This window comes from Convolutriloba macropyga, chromosome 2, assembly GCF_964194025.1.
Source record: "Convolutriloba macropyga chromosome 2, txConMacr16.3, whole genome shotgun sequence".
Lineage (NCBI taxonomy): Eukaryota > Metazoa > Xenacoelomorpha > Acoela > Convolutidae > Convolutriloba > Convolutriloba macropyga.
The window spans coordinates 35,844,572-35,863,325 of record NC_134469.1 but is presented as its reverse complement, the minus strand read 5'-3'; the positions used below and the strand labels follow the sequence as shown (position 1 = coordinate 35,863,325).

The window sequence follows — 18,754 nt, the reverse complement described above, 5'->3', positions numbered from 1 at the left end:
CCAAGAGGTTCCCGAAGCAGGGAAAAATAAAAAAAAATGGCAACAATTCTCGAAAAGTAGCAAAAATTAGCATCACGTCTCGAGTTTATGTTTCCAGTACCGAAACAGATAGCCCACAAAATTAATACAAAGATAGCTCAAAAATAATACGTCTTGGAAAAGACTTTTATCAAAATTGACAAACCTCAATTTAAAACTAATCAAACAAAAAGCTCGGAAAATGACAAAAACGTAAAAATAAACATTTTCGGCTTTGAAGTCCTCACGCAAAACGACCTTTTAACAATGAATTAAGGTCTTCCCTGCACCTTTTTAAGCATTTGAAGATGAACAACTACGAAAGCCAGCTGAGGCCCTCCATTGAAGCTTAATGCAAGTTGAACTCTAACTATTTACCCCTTTTCAGCAGCACAAAATCTAGGGAAAATTGTGAAAACACATAGCAGTACAAGTCCTGAAATACAACCCAAAGATTGGAACGAAAAACTTAGAACTACTGTATAATACCAGCAGATCAATTGACCAATGCCAGCCAAACAACCAAAAAGACAAACAGTCTCAGAAGCTGAGAAACAGAAATAATCGAATAAACAAAAAAACATAATCATTGCTAAAACTCTTGAAGCTTTTACCCTATATTTTGACCGCCGCACAAGCCTCGAAAGCGTTTTATTGGCCACTAAAGATAAAAAAAATCATAAATAAGACAAAAATTTACAAAAAGAAAATTGCAAACTATATTGAAAGTTTCTAAATTTGGCGATATGCAAAACCAAATATGCAAAACCAAATTTTTGTCTGCTTAATACGTCCAGCAATCGATCTGCAAGAACTAAAAAAATTCATTGGCCCTTAGCGACCAATAAACTCAGAAAATGACACACTTTAAGAACTGCAAATTTTGTCAAAAAATGCTAAAAGTCTTTCTTGTGAAATGTTGAAAAAAATTCCATTGCAACTATGCAGTAACCTAATACAAACACTAGAGGAGGTTACTTGGCCCCTGAGTGTGAACAAATTCAAAGTGACAAAAATCATAAAAATTTTTAAAAACGTGCAAAGTTTATCCAAAAATTGCCCAAATTCGTAAAATTAACAGGTTGAAAATCCTTCGATTGTCACTAAAAGCTATCATGTAACCCATTTTTAATCCCTGAATAAGATTAATTGAGATAGATCGAAAAACTTAGGAAAAGTTTCAAAAAACTCAATTCAGCTAAAATTACAACTTTTTCTAATTAAGTTTGAAATACTAATACACATACCCCAAAAAACAGTCATGAAGAGCATTACAGGATTCCACCAGACCACTAGGAGCTTAAACAATTGCCCTGTTCAAGAAAAACCAAAAAAACGGACAAAAGACAAAAAAGCACAATTTTGTGGTCGAAAAACCTCAATAGTGACATTTTTACCTAGACCTAGAACCTAGACGTTCGCATCAACTTCAGTACATTAAGCAACTTAAAACTAATAAAACCAGCTGAGGGCCTCCATTGCCCCCCCCCTCCCCCCGAAGTTTATACCTGTTTATCCCTCTTCTTAAGCTAAAAGTCATAAGAAAAATGCGCGGATCATGAAAAAATATATGACAACTCCTGAAATACAATACGAAAGAGTTAGAAATAATGTATCTGACTAACAGCTCAAATGAAAAACGCCCGCCGAAAAGACGGAATAAAGTTAAGATAAACTAAGATAAACAAACTAACTGAACAAAAATAAAATCATTCCTCAAACTCTAGAAGCTTTTACTCTCAAGGCAGAAGAACATCTCGATCCATTAAGCTATATCTATTACCGCACGCACAAGTCTTGAAAGGGATTTATTGGCCACTTAAGAGATAAACGATCGCAAATATGACGAATACTTAAAACTAAAATAGCAAAATTGATTGAAATCTTCTTACTTTAGCAATATTAATAGGTTCAGACCATTTTTGTCTCTAGGAACGTCCCAGTAACCCTTCTGCAAGACCTAAAAAGTTTCAATGCCCCTTAAATACGGGTAAACTCGTAAGACAACGAAATCTTTCAAAAAACATTGGAACGACTTCAAATTTTATTGAAATCTTGCTAAAATTCGCGAATTAATTATCTTCAGCAACATTTCTTTATCTCCAGAAACTATTCAGTAATCCATTTTCGAGACCAAAACAGAATACCTGGGCCAAAAGGTTTGCTAAACTCTGAAAATGAAAAAGATTTTACAAAAACTTAAAATCCAATTTTATCAAAAAAATTGCCAGAATTCGTGATATGAAAAAGTTGAAAACAAATCCGTTGCCACTAGAAACAATGCAGTAATCTGTCATCAAACCAAAGAGGGGCTTATCTGGTTGCTGAGGCTGGAAACTCAGAAAAAACTCAGAAAAACGACAAAAAATTTCCAAAATACTTGAAACAAATAGTAAATTTTATCAAAACATTACGGAAATTCGTGATTAAAAAATGTTGCAAACAAATCCATTGCACCAAAAAATTATGCAGTATCCTATTATAAAGCCCCAGAGGAGTATCTCTGGCCCCTGAAGCTGAAAATCTCAAAAATGACGAAAAAAGTCAAATCCAAGCGTTTGAAGGACTACGAAAGCTAACCACGGGTCTCTAATGAGACCTAATCCACTAAGCATTACATGTTTACCCTGTTTTGAAAGATTAAAGTCACGGCAAAAAGTGAAAACATCTTACAAAAAAACCATCAGGACAAATCCTGAACTTCAGTCCAAACAGTTTGAATTAACTAATGACCCGACAATTAATTGTGCTATATCAACATCAATCGCACCATTTTGAAATTGCACCATTTTGGGCCCAACAACTAAACATAACCGAATAACGTCGGGCGAGTTGCTCTCAAACGACCGGCGAGCGGTTGGCTTGGTCAGTAGCTAGCCACGGGGGGGGGGGGGGGGTGGGTGCACCGGGGGCTGATGGGGGCAGCACTGGGTGGGGGGGGGGGTCAACAAAGGGGGAAGGGTGTCAACCTCTAAGAACCGCCCCCTCTAAGAGCTGAAACAGACCTGAAAGGCTCTAAGAGCACATAATGCCCGCTGGGCGCTACCTGTTTATCCCGTTTTTGAGGACGAAAAGTCAAAAACGTCAGACGAAAAATTGGTCAAGCGAAAAATCGCATTAAAAAAAAGACCGACAGGACTAATATAATTGCTACAAACTTCGTTTGAGAGCAATTAAAGACCTTTTAACCATTAATTAAGTCATTCGCGGCAGCTGCACAGTTCTAAACGCTTCAATGACAAGCAAGCCACTCATAGGTCTCTAATGAAATCTAATCCGCCGGGTATTTGTTGTTTATCCCGTTTTGAATTATCAAGGTTCATGGGAAAATGTGTGAATATCTTACAAAAAAACATAGGACAAATCCTGATTTACAATCCACACAATTGAATTAACTTATGACCGGACAATTCCTGAATTAAAATCCACACAATTGAATTATCTTATGACCGTACAAATACTTTTAATCCAAACATTTCGTTAGATTTATAATTTTGAGTACATAATCCAAAGTTGTGGGAATCAATAACAAACACAGCAAAAGCGAAAACAACAAAAACTGGCAGAAATCAGAAACGTTGAAGACCAGTCGCGCCTCATTAATAACAAAACCTCATTACTACTAGACAAAACTCTTAACCACAGCATATCATAACTTCAAAAGTCATGAAATACTTTTAAGAAGACCTAATGGCAAAAAAGGACAATAGAACTAGAAATGAAGGCAAGATTTGCAATTTCACTGAAACCTTTCAACCAGAAATGGTAGCTCAGCGAAAAAAGACGTTAGCTAAAAGTTGGAGCCAATAAATTTACTCAAACCAACCAAATTACTCCGAAACCAACAAAATTACTCCCCACTAGAAGTTCGATAAAAAAATTTATTTTTTAATTTCGTGACTAGACGAAAAGATCACAAGAAAAACCCAAAACAATTCCCACAAAAATAACTTTATTTTTCGAAAAGCTGGTGTAGAAATCCTCGAGTCCCTTGGACTCAATTGACTATTTAGATTTACCTACTAATTATACAAAAACGATGAAATCTGGCGTTAATGAGATAGTGATAAAAATAGTAAATAATAAGTACAATAAATACCAGCGAACTTTTTTGAAAAAAAAAGCGTATAACAGAAAATTAGATAAAACTGCAACGATTAATTCGACTGATTTAAGAATCCTCAGCCACCATTGGAGCTTGTCAGCAAGGAGACTACGAAATAAGACAACAAATTTGAACCGTGAAAACTCGCAAAACCCCATAAAACTCGTAAAAAGTCAATAATATGTCCTGACAAAGAAGAAAGTCAAAGTTGCAGAAATAATAAGTTTTCAACTGAAAAATTCCAAGGCAAACAATTAAATCGATTGCAATAATTCGTAGAAGCAACAAACAAGACCTACCCGTAATCTGATTAAACTATAAGACAAAAAAGTACAACAAAAACTTAACTAGGTTAATTTATGCCTCATTAGCAACCAATGATAACTTCATGGAGGATACTTGGTTATGAGAAAACAGAAATAATAATGAAAAGGAGCAAAAATGATTTTCAAAAAAATTTTATGACAAATAGTGTCAAAGTAAAACCAAGCATTAGCTGTCCGTCGACGAGTTCAAGAGAAGAAACACTGAAAACAGCAGTCAGATTGCAGCACGTGAAAAAATTGCTTTCAGAAGCCTAAAATTTCTTCAACTACCAACTTCTCAGTCCACTTTAAAGTTGCTTGAAAAATCACACTTCAAACCGACTCGCGTTTTTTGCTCCCTTTACTTCTCCAACATGATTAAAATTACCACTCTATGACTTCTCACTGACGTGAAAAAGCCGAAACAAGCGGGAAAAAATCTTAAAGACAGCACACCACTACCATCCAAATTATTAGGATTGGAAAAAATAGGAGCGTAATAATAGCCTGCTGAGATGACAGCCGCCACTAATTATAACAAATAGTTGCATTTCCACCGCAGCTAGTTCAAGTACTTTGAACGTTTCATTATTTTGACCATCGTAAAAGCTTTCAATAAGACTCGCTTTTCGGTAGAATATAAAATCTGATTATTTTTTAATTTTTGCTGCACATTCGTGGACTTAAAGTTCATTTTAATTTAGCCTGATCAACTGCACTCATGATATCTGTTTTATAACAGTTTTTTTATAGCTCAAAAAATAAGCGTACAAACTAAGCGTCAGTATGTCATAATGGAAAAAATGATTCTCAATTTTAAAGAAAAAACATAGCCGGCAGATTGCGGGAATAGCTGCGGAAGAATAGACCTGCGCGCCATATAATAGAGATAGAAACAGATACAGATCTAAATTGAAAAAAATCGACACCGCTCAAAAAACTTTGTAAAAAACATCCAGCGATAAATTAATAAAGCTTGTTAAAATTCATTCCGCAGAAGCCTCTTATTAGGGACCTTTACTGCACATATGAGTTCATTTGACCTTAAACTAATTCAAATTAAACTTAAGTTTTTAAAGTGCAAAAGTCATTTTATTGAGTGAGGTAAGTCACGTATGATCAAAATCTAATCACGCAAATAACCTAAAAACTTTTGCTAGAGCGAGTGAGAAATGACGTCACGCGCGCAAATGCCGTTAGTGAGAGGAGGAAGTCATTCAGAAAATTTGACTTCAGCTTTGCTGTGTGAACAAATGTAAAACGAAAAAAGAGCGTCAGACGACGAAACAAAAAAACATAGCAGGACAAGTCCTGACGTACAATTCAAAAAATTTTCATTGACTAAACAGAGAAAAACTAGACCTAGAATGGACTATGAATTAATTGAGAAAATAATTTTTTTAAAAAATCAGATAAAAAATAAGAAAAAACAGAAAATCAATGTCAAAATGCAGCATGTGAACACAAAAAACCACTAGCGAGAAATGAAAATTTAATTCAAACAAAAAACTAGGCCTAGAATGGCTGCTAATGGGTTGGGAAAACCATTTAGAAAAAAATCCGATTCGAAAAATCGAAAAAACAGTAAAAATCAGAGTGAAATTGCCGCATGTGAACAAAAAACCACTACCGAGAAACCGAATTTTTGTTCAAACACCGTTTTCTCACTCTACTTTAAAATTAGAGCGAAAAAAATTCACGCCGCAAAAACACTCGCTTTTTCGCTCCATTTCCTGTTTCGGCGTGACCAAATTCACTACTCCAATTTGACTTCAAAAATCATGAAAATGTGTGAACAGATCTTAAAAAAAAAGACAGCGCCCCAATACAATTCAAATTCTTTGAATTGTAAAAAACCAAGAGCACCGCAATATAGCTACGCTCAGCTTACAGCTATAAAAATGAGTCTCAATTTTAAAGAAAAAAAAATGAGTCAAAATTTCAATGATGCCATTTTTCAATGATACCACTTAAAAGTTCCTAAACTCCATTCCATTCAATAAATCATGTACAATAAGTTTTAGTGCATACCTTGTAGAGAAAACTGAAGTCAAACGCTGACACTGCGGACCTCTGGTATAACTGTTCGTGTTTTTGGTACTGTTCTACAATCTGATCTAATGCCTGAAAAGTGAGAAAATGCCTCGAAATACCTGATTATTTCGTAAAGCAATGGAACATGATTGTGTACTACCTCAGCACTTGTATCTTTAACGTCAAAGAAGAGAAACAAATTGTTCCTTAGAGACATCTCAATGGCATCCGCCATCAGAGGCACTGTCTCCGACTGTTTCCACTCTCTTAACACCATAATAAACAAATATAACCGACTAAAGTTAGATTATATGCTCTCGAACGAAAGTCGAGGTTTGGCTTTGGCTGTAGATAACTTAAGCTTAAAGTGGCTAGCAGCACTGGGTAAAAGCAGGAGGTGGTTAGAAAAGTGAGGGCGAGGTGGGGTTCAAAAATGTGTCAGAACCAAATAAACCAAAATGCATAATTAGTCTTAACACCCTGAAATTCTGCTTCCTCAACAGCTTCGGTGAAATTTACACTTAGAGCGGGGACAGTTAAGCACGCCTTTCAAAAGACTTTTGGTCATAAAAGGTAATAAATTGCCACCGACTGAGTTCAGTTGCTCAAATTTGTGAAAAAAATTAAGCGTGTTAAAAGTAACCCAAGCCCAAAACCTCGAAGCAAAAATTTTGCATAAAAAGATACAAACGAATACAATAATTGCTTTAAACTTCGTTCGAGAGCAATTAAACAAAGGGTCAAGTGAAATTACATTAAAGCCTCAAAAATTACTACCGATGCAGTATTCTGATTAATAGTGATGCGATCAACATAATGATGATAACAGCCAAAAATGTTTGAAAAACAGTACAATAATTTCAAGCCACTATTTTGATTGATGAAAGGGGTTCTCAACCTGTCAGTTCTACAAACTGATATGAGCTTAAAGAAAAAGTTATATTCAATCCTGGAAAAATTACAAGCGATCCAGTATGCTGAGTAATAGTTATGCGATTAACGTAGTAACATTATACTTTTCTACAGAAAATTATATGATATAGTTAATAATTGTTGATTAAGATTAATTATTATTTAAATTTTGGGCTCGTAAGCTCTGCGATTATCATATTGATGACCGGAGAACTCGCAAGCTCTTGATAATCAAACCCATATTTATATGAATCCCTTTACCTATTCATTTACGGGACCAATTCATTTCAAAATACAAAAAGATTAATCAAAAACAATTCAAAGACATTGTGAAATCAAAAAACTGTCTTCATAAATTCAAGACTAACAAAACATGCTTCATCAAAAATATAGCCGGCAGATTGCCGGAAAATAGCCGCCGCTGACGCCCCTGACACACACCGGGATTGAAACAGAAGAAAAAGATATAAATCGACAATTTTTTTGCTCAGTTTCAAAAAGTGTCTATTTCTGTGTGAAAATTCAGTTAGATTCTAAAACTTTACTTAATTCACCTTCTAAACTGAAAGCTATTAAACTTAATACTAATGTGAGCTAGCAAAAATCGTCAGTACTTTGATTACCCAATGTACTAGGACTTATTGACCGGTTTTTATCGGTTTACCCGTATCTTCTGATTTTGCTCCGTTGACTTTGACCGTTTTCACTGCTTTGGGTAATTCGATGCTAGAAAGAATTTAAAATCCATTCAGTCTAAAAAGTGAGTTAAGTCATAGGTCAAACAAATGATTTATGTAAAACGAAAAATGTGATGAAAAGGTAGAGCAGTTTCAAAAAATATAAACTAAGACAAGTCCTGGAATACACTCCAAAGAATTGAATGAATAACTTAAAAGTACAGTACCTGACCAGAAGATCAGTCGAAAAATGCCAGCCAAAAAGAAAAACAAGCTGAGAAACTAAATCAAACAAACTTAAAAAAATAGCAAAAACTGAGAAACATGAAAATTGTAAATGAAAATAGCAAAATTTAGAGAAAATTTCTTATTTTTACAATATTAAAAAATTTAAAGCCACTTGATTGTCTTAAATCTGTCCATTATCATATCGTAACGATTGAGAAGCTCAAAAATTAACTAAAAACATCAAAAAATTTGAAACAATTGCAATTTTTAATGCAATGCTGCTATTTTTAGATATTGGTTTCCTCAGAACCGTTTCATTCACATCGGCTATTCAGTAACCCTTTCCATCGGCTATTTCAAGCCATAAGAACTTGCACTGGCTCATAGATATCGATAAACTATCAACATGACAAGAACTTTCAGAAAAAAGTGCCAAAATTTGTGAAACTAAAAAGTTAAAAACCATTCCATTGCCCTAGAAAATATGCAAGAACAAACAAGCCAACCCTAGAGAGCGTTACCTGACCACTGAGACAAGAAAAGTGAATAAATAACATATAGATTTTAAAAATTTAAGAAATTCCAAGCTTTGTAAAAAAAAACTGCTTGAGTTCATGATATCAAAATGTTGAAAACAATTTTATTGCAATTTAAAACTATGCAGAAACCTATTATGGAACCGTAGAGGAGGGTTTCTGGCCCATAAGGATGGAAAACTCAAAAAATGGACCATAATTTTACAAAACCCAGAAAAATGCATGGTTTTTCAAAAAGTTGCTAAAAGTCGTGAGATTAAAATGTTGAAAGCCTTCCATTGCCAAAAAAATATGCATTAATTATTACCAAGCCCTCAAAAAATGACCTCTTAACCATGAATTAAAGCGATCCTAGCAGCTACACCGCTCTAAGCACTTGAAAGACTACTAAAGCCTGCTTTGGTCCTCTAATGAACCTTGATGCCAACTGCGCCTTACCTGTTCCTCCAAGATCAAAGTCATGAAAGTCGTGTAAAAACATCTAAAAAAAAGACAGAGCACCAACAGAATCCCATTTTTCGATTGTAAAAAGAAGAGCGCCCAAACAATAACTGTTGAGAGGGTGACGGCGGCTATTAATCATTCAAAGACCACAAAAAATGACAACCAAATTACTAAAAATGACTACTAAAACCCAGCTAGGGGCCTCTAGTGAAGCTTTGTGACCACTGGGTGCCACCTGCTTATCCCGTTGAAAGATCAAAGATCAATTTGAGTGAAAATATTTTAAAAAATGATAGCACAAGTACTGAAATACAATTCAAAGTTAGAACTACTGTACCCAACCAGCAGATCAATTGAACATTACCCGCTAGGAAAAATAACAATCTCAAAAGTTGATAAACTAAAGTAATCAAGCAAACTAAACACCAATAATCATTGCCATCACTCTTGAAGCTTTTACCCTGAAGGTCAAATTCCATTCAATTAAATAAACCCCGTAAAACACGCACCAGCTTCGAAAGAGGCTTATTTGCCAATTAAGACAGAAAAAAAAACCGAAAAACATGGCAAATACTTTGGCAAAAAAAATGAACATCGCAAATTTAAAGTAAGTTTCTTTAATTCGCAACATTAAAATTGCACCATTTTAAAAAAAATGCACCAATTTGGGCTCAAAAACTGCGTTACTAGTAGCTACACCACACTGTTTGAGAGCAATTAAACATAGCAGGATCAGTCCTTTAAAATTTGCAAGCTAAAGAACTGAAAAAACAAGGGGACAGCACTATCATCTTTAAAAACGAGGCTTCCAACAATTAACAAGTCATAAACCAACACGTCCACGAAAGTAAGCAGAACACAAAAATTAATGAAATTAAATGTTGTCAACAACTAACAGAACTCGCAAAATCTAAAAAAAAAAATAACTGGAAAAATTATAACAAGTCTCTTCAAGCCAATTAAAGTCTTCAGTTTCACCCAGAAAAAATAGATCAATTCAAATAAGCCTAAAAATGGTTAATGAGGTCTATCATTAAGGAGCCAAAGTGACAGAACTAGAAAAACCGGTAAAATTCAACAAATATTTTTGTTGATTGCAAGTCGTGCTTAAGTCGTGAAAACTTATTGAATATGAATAAAAAATCCATTAAATTGATCAGATTGTGGCTCATACAGGACTACAAAAAAAAGTAAAAACCAACAAAATCACACATTTTATGCAGCCAAATAGCGTCTAAGTCTTGTAAAGCATCAGTTAGCTTTTGTGGGTTTTAAACAAGTGCAACAATGCATTATAAAAACACACTTGTTCAAAGGTACTCCTGCAGACAATGGTGAGAAAAACAAACTTCCGAACATGAAAAAAATTGCTCTCAAAAAGCAAAAATCTGTTTGAACACCTTTCTTTTCATTAATTGACTCTAAAGAAGTTTGAAACAAACTCACGCCTAAACACTACTCGCGTTCCGTTCCTATGACTCCTCCAGCCTTTTTAAAAACTACTCTAATTTGACTTCTCATTGATAAGAAAAGATCAAAAATGAGTGAGCATATCTTAAAGACAGCACCCCAGAGCAATTCAAATTCTTCCGATTGTAAAAAAAATACAAACATCGCAATATATTCTCAACGTCAAAAATAAGTTAACACTCCCTAGTTTTACGAGGTCAAAAATCAATTTTGGACGCGATATTACTCCATCTTGAATTGAAATTTTCGAGCAAACTTTTACACCATTGATCCGGTGCCTAGTGGTCTTGCCTTCCTCTGAATTTCAGAAAAAAAACGTAACTTTAACTTGCCAGATAACCTAATGCTGACCAAAACGCAGATAAGTTGACCAGCTCCATACAAGTTTCATTGTTGTCTCTCAAAACGTGATATACTTTTATGTTCGTTCAATTATGATTGAGTTTGCATTTGCGTTAAACATTTCAAGTAACTGTTAAGTATTATCTGAATTTCATAAGAAGGCAAGACCACTAGCCAAGGGGGTCAGTGGTGTTCGAGTTTGCTCCGAACTTCAATTGCAAGTTAAATTGCGTCAAAAATTGAATTTTTACTTCATAAAACTAGAGGGCGCTGATTTATTTTTCTGTTTCAAGCTTGATGCACATCGCGCTTGAAACAGAAAAAGAAAGAAGAAGAGACAAATTGACTGAATTTTTTCTTCAGTGTGAAAAAGTGATCTCATTTGACGTGCGGATTGAGTTAGATTCTAAAACAATACTTAATTCAGCTTCTAAACTGAACACTAATAAGCTTAATACCGATATCAGCTAGCGAACTTCCATAACCGAAATCTCAATGACTTAATGATCGGTTTTTATCGGTTAATCCTGTCTCTTTTGATTTTGCTCTTTTGACTTTGATCGTATTCACTAAATTGCGTTAATTCAATGCATCAAGGGATATAAAATTCACTCAGTTGAAAAAGTGAGTGAAGTAAGTCAGAAGTCAAACGTTAAAATCGTGACCTATTTAAAATCCAGCCATTTCCTTGTCAAATCAAACCATTGCTTTTCCCAATTCTTCAAAGACAGTTTGAGAGGCTTAACTCATTTTTTCAGATCGTCCCGGAAAATTGTTCTCCAGCTTTTTCGTTTTGCTCCAGGAGGTCTTCTCCAATCCTCACCTCTTTCAAATTCCAATACTGCGTTGGGAATGTCAGATGGTTTCATGCGTAGAACATGTCCCAGCCATTTCATTCGGCGTTTTCTTATGGTCAAGGGAATCAGGTCAGATTTAGCAATTGACGTAACTCTCTAGGGAGGTCTTGTCCGTTGTGGAGACACCGTCGTAGCCACCGGATTTCAAAAGACTGTAAACTTTTGAGGTCAGATTCTTTTATTGCCCAACTTTCACATCCGTATAAAAGTACACTTCTCATGCATGCCTTATATAACTTTGATTGAATGAGAAATGTTTCTCTGGTTCCGTATTTTCTTCAGGTTATTAAAGCTTCCTGCGGCTTTTCCAATTCAAGCTTTGACTTCCGATGTTACATTGCCGTCTAATTGAATTTTGCTTCCCAGATATGTGAATTCATCAACACGTTCTAGTTCTTCGCTGCATACATAAGAACTTGTGGTATTCATCATTGGAGCAGAATTTAGTTTTCCCAACGTTCAGTTGTAGGCCGACAAGCGATGCATTATTAGTAACATTATCAGGTAGCTTCTGTGCGTCATTACCATTGTCGTCTATTAAGAAAATATCATCTGCAAAATCAAGATATGCTATCATCATGTCCTCTACAGTATTGCCTAATAAATCATTAGAAAGCGCTTGTTCCATTATCCAGTCAATAGCAAGATCATACAAAAATGGGGATAGGAGGATCCTTGCCTAACTCCACTGACAATTTAAAATTTGCGTGACATTGTATTATAACTCGAACTTGACTGTAGGTTTCAGAGTACATGGCTTTTAAAACGTTTGAAGCTTTTTCGGGAAGTTTGAGATTTTTGCAGATGTTCCAAATGCAATCCGATTGACGCTGTCGAAAGCAGCTTTAAAAACTATGAAGATTAATTTAGTCATTCTCTTAAATTCTTTGCGCTGCTCCAGGATCTACCGAATTGCAAAGATTTGGTCAGTACATCCTTTGTTCGACTTGAAACCGGCTTGGTTAGGCCTTCCGCAATATAACGGTTCCAATATGTTTTTCATAACTGATTCGAGTATCTGAAAAGCAATCGCTAAAAAGGCAATAACTCTGTTAAATCGTGCAGTAGGTTTTATCGAATTTCTTGAACAGAGGAGTTACTACTATGGTTTTCCATTCGGATGGCATCAATTCGCTAGTCATCATGGTAGCCGTTGGTGGTGGGCAGTTCAGGAGAAGCTCGAAATGGTTTGCCCATTTTTCAATTCTCTCTTGTGTCCCGAACTATGTGGCCGTCAGCATTCTTTATCGTTTCACTGATACAGGCTCGTTTACCAGCTAACTGTTTGACAACTGAGTAGACTTTTTTGGGTTGCCGTTTCATCTGCAATTCTTCATTTTCATCATTTCTTGCGCGAGGTTGTCGCAGTAAGCTGTATTGTCTCTCCGTACTGCTTTTCTAATCCTTTTCCGTAGTTCAGCTTTTCTTGACCGATTGCGAGCACGGGCACCTTGCTTAATGAGCTCGATGGTATCATTGCTGATCCATGGGTTCCGTCTCTTTTCAGTTTTTCCTGAATTCTTTTCTGCTGCTTCGTGGAGGATTGTCTTCAACTGTTACTATTTTGCAACACGAAAAACGTAATAAAAAGGTAAAGCGAATACAAAAAAGGAGAGCGCCCATTTAATAGCCGTTTGAGAGGTTGACGGCGGTTATTAATAAAGAACTGACTAGCCAACAGAGGGCAAAGAAAAGTACCGAAAATAACCGAAAGTTCGGGTCGTTCCAATTATAGCCCCCCATGAAATTATAGCCCCCCATTATGCTATAATTACCATGATTGGGGGGGGGGCTATAGGTTATCTGACCACTAAGCTGGGGGGGGCTATAATGGGAAAGACCCGAAAGCTCTTATAAAACATGTTTGATATTAAATGGCTGAATGTTCAAAGGGAAATCTTTCGAAAAACGAATAAAGTTGATGTAAATCCCAGCATGCGAGGATTGAAAGAATGCGCAACACCTGATGTCAAAGTAACTTGGTCCAAATCTTTGCAAAATTTTTTCAAGATTATTCTCCTCCCTAAACTTCTCTCAAATTTAGTCAATATTTGTTTCTCATTAGTCCAACACTCAAGAAGAAAATGCACACTTAAGTAAATGATACCTATATCTGATTAAGTAGACGGCCGATAATAGCTCTATTCAGCTATCGCAGTTTTTCAAATGAAAAAAAACTCAAAAGTTTGACTTACATCTGAAATAATTTCTAAAAGGGTAACATTTAAAAAGCAACTATAGCCTTAAAAAATCAAATGGACAAACAGATAAACGAAGCCAAAAGTCACCATTGAAAGAAAGCGATCTAACTTTTGTACCCAGAATTAAACTGATCGTCAGACGACATAGTCTTGGGTCCCATAAGTAATTCATACAAACACTTTAAACATTTCATTTCGATAACATTCTTACTAATACGCAAATAACACACCCAGCCGGCAAATCGCCGGAAAAAATCCGCTGTTGACCCGCTCAACGCACATCAAAATAGAAAAGAAGAAGAGAGAAATTGACAAAAATTTTTTCAAAAAAATGTTCTAATTCGGAGCCCAGTTTCAGTTACATTCTAAAATGCCAATACTTAATACTATTAAGCCAATACAATTAGGCGAAGGCTTAATACTAATGCCAGTTTGAAAACAAGTGTAAAAATCAAAAGAACTTTTCAATTTAAAAAAAAGAGGAAAAATTGCTGTCCATAACTAGACTGAGTGACAGAACAAAAAAAAGTACAAAAAGACAAAAAAACCCAAAATATCGAAATTTTTGAACAAGTAATGTTAAACTCGTGAAAACAGTTAGGTTTCAATTCAAATCTTTAAACTGTTTAAAATACACCTTAATAGAGAGCTATTGAGACCCAAAACTAAGTAACAAAAAAAACTACAAAAAAAGGCGATATCCGAAAAATCACCTATATTATATGAATACAAATAGCCTCTAAGTATTGAGAACTACCATCTGCCTTTAGGGGGGCTGAACAACTGCACCTATGCATTATTAGAATTCACCTGTTGAAACATCATTCTCTTACTTCACTCTAAAAAGCATTTTGAAAAAAGTCACGCCTTTTGACTACCCGTTTTGCGCTCCTCTCACTAATCCAGCGTGAAAAAAGCAATTCAAATTTGACTTTTCAAAGAGTGAACAGATCTGAAAAAAAACATACCCGGAAGAATTCTGGAAACGACTCAAAGTCGAAGCCCCCGAATAACTCGCTTTTCAAATAGCAGAGAAAACAACAATCTTAAGTCAAACAGCAAACACAAACTTCGCCAAAATAAGTTAGAGTTACTTTGGCAAGCAGTATCATCGAAAAAATTATTTGGAAAACTAAATTTATTTTTCATAGTATAACTACGCATACCAACGAAAAACTTTCTTTCCGGTAAAGAAAACTAATCTTAAGTCAAACAACAAACACAAACTTCGCCAAAATAAGTTAGAGTTACTTTGGCAAGCAGTATCATCGAAAAAATTATTTGGAAAACTCAATTTATTTTTCATAGTATAACTACGCATACCAACGAAAAACTTTCTTTCCGGTAAAAAAAACTAATCTAACCGCAGAATATAAGACAAGATTTAATGAGCTCACAAACATCTCTATTTTCGAGAAAATGAAAAAAAATATGTGAGTTACCAAATTTCATAAAAACAGACAACTTTGTAGCAAAGGAAACTTATATCCTCTGTAGTAAACAGAAAATACAAACGTGAGACTATTTCATTTAACAATAATTGAATAAAAAGATACAATGCGCCAAAAATCGCAAATTTAGAGTAGCAATCAGCATAATAGCTGGAAAACATTCAAATTAGCGTTAATTTTCCGTTAATTACAGGAAAAACAGGCTAAATTTTAATACTTCAAGTCTCCAAATTTTAAGTCTCCAATAAACCAAAAATAGCTTCAAAAAGAACCACGTGAACAAACAATTCCAATCGCTTAGCAAAAATTTTTCACACATATATTTCTTCTTCTCTCTCAAAAGATGAAATGAACAAAAAAACTTTTCTCCACTCTTCGAAATTTTAAACATAAAAATTTGAATTTTGAAACAACTTTTTCAAATTTTATTCACTCCCGGAATTTCAGGTTTCTTTGCTCGCACGCTTAGTAAAAAAAACATGTAACCATAACGCCTCTTCGAGTTGTAAAAATAGCTTTGAAAAGCCACACGTGACCAAAAATCTTTGCTCGCTTAGCCACACACCCCATTTTCCCACTTCCTCCACAACAGCCAAATGAACGAAAAACCACTCGTTTTGCTCCCCTATCCAATTTTTTTCAACACTAAAATCACTCGAAGTTATTTCACGCGTCTCATTCCCTGGTTCAAAATTCACTCCAAAAAAACTTCACAAAAATTAGTAAACGATCCCTTAAAGAAAATGAAAGTTTTTTGTCAGCTTGGTTGCTAAAATTGCTCAAGGAGCACATCCTCTCCCTGGCACGATACCCAACGAAGAATTTCCAACGATAAACCTTTGATCTTTTCAAAGAAAAAAATCAGGAACTTATGGATGAGTTTGGACACCCAATCATTTATGTTGTGGCGTGCACTACAAATAAATTGACAAAAAAATTGTAAGATATTCAAAAAAACTGAACACCAAAGGTCAACACACCCGTCAAATTGCCATCATTGAGTCCCATAACCCCGATTTGGATTGAAAGAAAAATGGAAAAAAATCTGATTGATGTAAGAAAATATTGACGTAAGTGCAAACTATTTTGGTTTCATTCCGTAGTTAGACATATTCCTGTTTCAAAAGGAGAGGATAAAGAGGCTAGTATCAATACTAATCAGCATTAAAGATGGTAACTACGACATATAAGAACAAAGTTTAAGTAGCGGGCATCTAAAGTTGGCCTTATGGGTTTATCCCGATTCTATTTTTTATTTCGATTTTTGCTTTGCAGAGCAACTGCTGTTTAAACATAATTTGAGCAGAATGACCGAACAGGGGAAAAATTGATTGATTCAAGACAACTTTTTAATCAAACGCTAGAGGAGGTTCCCTGTCACCCGAAGCCGGAAAAACTTTGAAAAAACTCAAAAACTAAGAAAAATTGTAAAAAATAATATTACTCGGCCAGTTTTGGTTTGCAGTACAACAAAATCGCCCATTTTTTTTCAAAAAAATTACGTCTAGCAAAAGAGTTATTGAATTTCACAAACGTCAATTTGAAGCTGATCAAACAGAAAGCTCGGAAAATGACAAAAATTGAAAAATTACAAAATAAAAAAGAAAACAAGTTTTTAAATTTATATTAAAAAGATGTGAAAATTAGTAATATTGACAGGTCAAAACCGATTCCATTGCAACTAAAAATTACCCAGTAAACCATTTGTATGCCCTAAAAACTATTTTAAAAGCATTATCAAAACATACATCACAAAAAAGCTAAAACAAAGCCTAAAGTTTCACTGGCCCATAAAGATCGATAAACTCGGAACAAGATAATAATTTTAGAGAAATAGACAAAAAATTCAAATTTTATCACAAAAAGTGCAAAAATGCATAACATTAAAAAGTTGAAAGTTATTCCGTTGTCCCTATCAACTATGCAGTAACCTATTATCAAACCCTAAAGGAGGTTCCTGGGTCCTGCGGCTGGATAAACTCAAAAACGACAAAAATTCAGAAAGAAATTGCCAGGTTTAACAAAAAATTGTTAAAACTCTTGACATTAAAATGTTAACAACAATTCCACTGCAACTAAAAACTAGTCAGTAACCTATTATCAAACCCTAGAAGAGCTTACTTGGCCTCTTGTGCTGACAAAACTAAAAACCAGTGATAAAAATTGCCAAAAACTTAGTATAATTTTGCCTTTTTATGTTTGCAGTACCGAAATTAATGGCTCATAAAGTTGTCAGTAAAAGTGATAGTTTCCTGCAAAAGGCCTTTATCAACTTTCACAAATGTCAATTTAAAAGTGATCAAACAAAAACGTGAAAAATGACTAACAAACGTAAAATAACGCACCATTTTAGGCTCAAAAACTCCTAAAAATGACCTTTTAAAAATGAATTATGGCCTTCCTTGCAGCATAGCAGGGCAGGTCCCGGAATAGACTCCAATTAAATGAATCAGCCAACTACCCTTCAAATATCAGCACGATCAGACTAAGATAGACAAACAACGCCCTTGACCCTATAAGCGCAAAATGGCCAGAAAAATCTAAAAACAATTAGAATATTTTTTCAAGATTAAGTGTTTTAAGAATCTCTAATAAAAGAAAAACTTTGACTACGCATCTTCAGAGTGCGTACATAAAACATCAACATTGTAGGAATCAATGACAGAAATTGAAAGAGGCAAAAAATTGAAAATAATCAGAATATATCTGTCGGTGACGTCAAAATAAGAGAACATCAAAACTAAAAGCAAAGATCCTTAACTACGGCGCATAAAAAAACTCTAGAAGTCGAAAAACGGCTTCTAGTAGTTCTTTATAAGAATAGTTACTTTTGAGATAAACCGATGAGAAACAACCAAAAAACAGTTATCAACTTTTAGAAAAGAAAGTGGGAAAACAACGATTGTTAAAAACTCTTTAATTCGGCAACTAATTAGTCGAGCAACTAATTAGGTCGAATTATTCTTCACTCGCAACCGGCAACCGAAGAAAACAGCCATTATTAGGACTAAATAATAAGAACAAAACACGAACAAATTTTGCAAAAAAAAAATCAAAGTTTGCTAATACTTTTTAAGGAAAGCAACATCGACAGATTGAAATATTTTTCTGCAAAAAACTAATCCAGATTAACAGCCAATGAGACCTGTCATTAATGACACTAGCTGATAAGAC

The 18,754-nt window shown here is 34.8% G+C and overlaps 1 protein-coding gene across 2 annotated transcripts in view; it reads right to left on the bottom strand.

The window, feature by feature from the left end:
* LOC142335248 (glycerophosphodiester phosphodiesterase 1-like) overlaps positions 1-18,754 on the bottom strand; it is a 170,349-nt gene that overhangs the window by 10,553 nt on the left and 141,042 nt on the right. For both annotated transcript variants that reach the window (XM_075383665.1, XM_075383666.1), the window contains 2 exons: positions 6,623-6,728; positions 6,460-6,552 (listed from right to left, as the gene is read on the bottom strand). In XM_075383665.1, the coding sequence (XP_075239780.1) occupies positions 6,460-6,552; positions 6,623-6,728 (199 nt within the window). The remainder of the gene's footprint in view (positions 1-6,459; positions 6,553-6,622; positions 6,729-18,754) is intronic.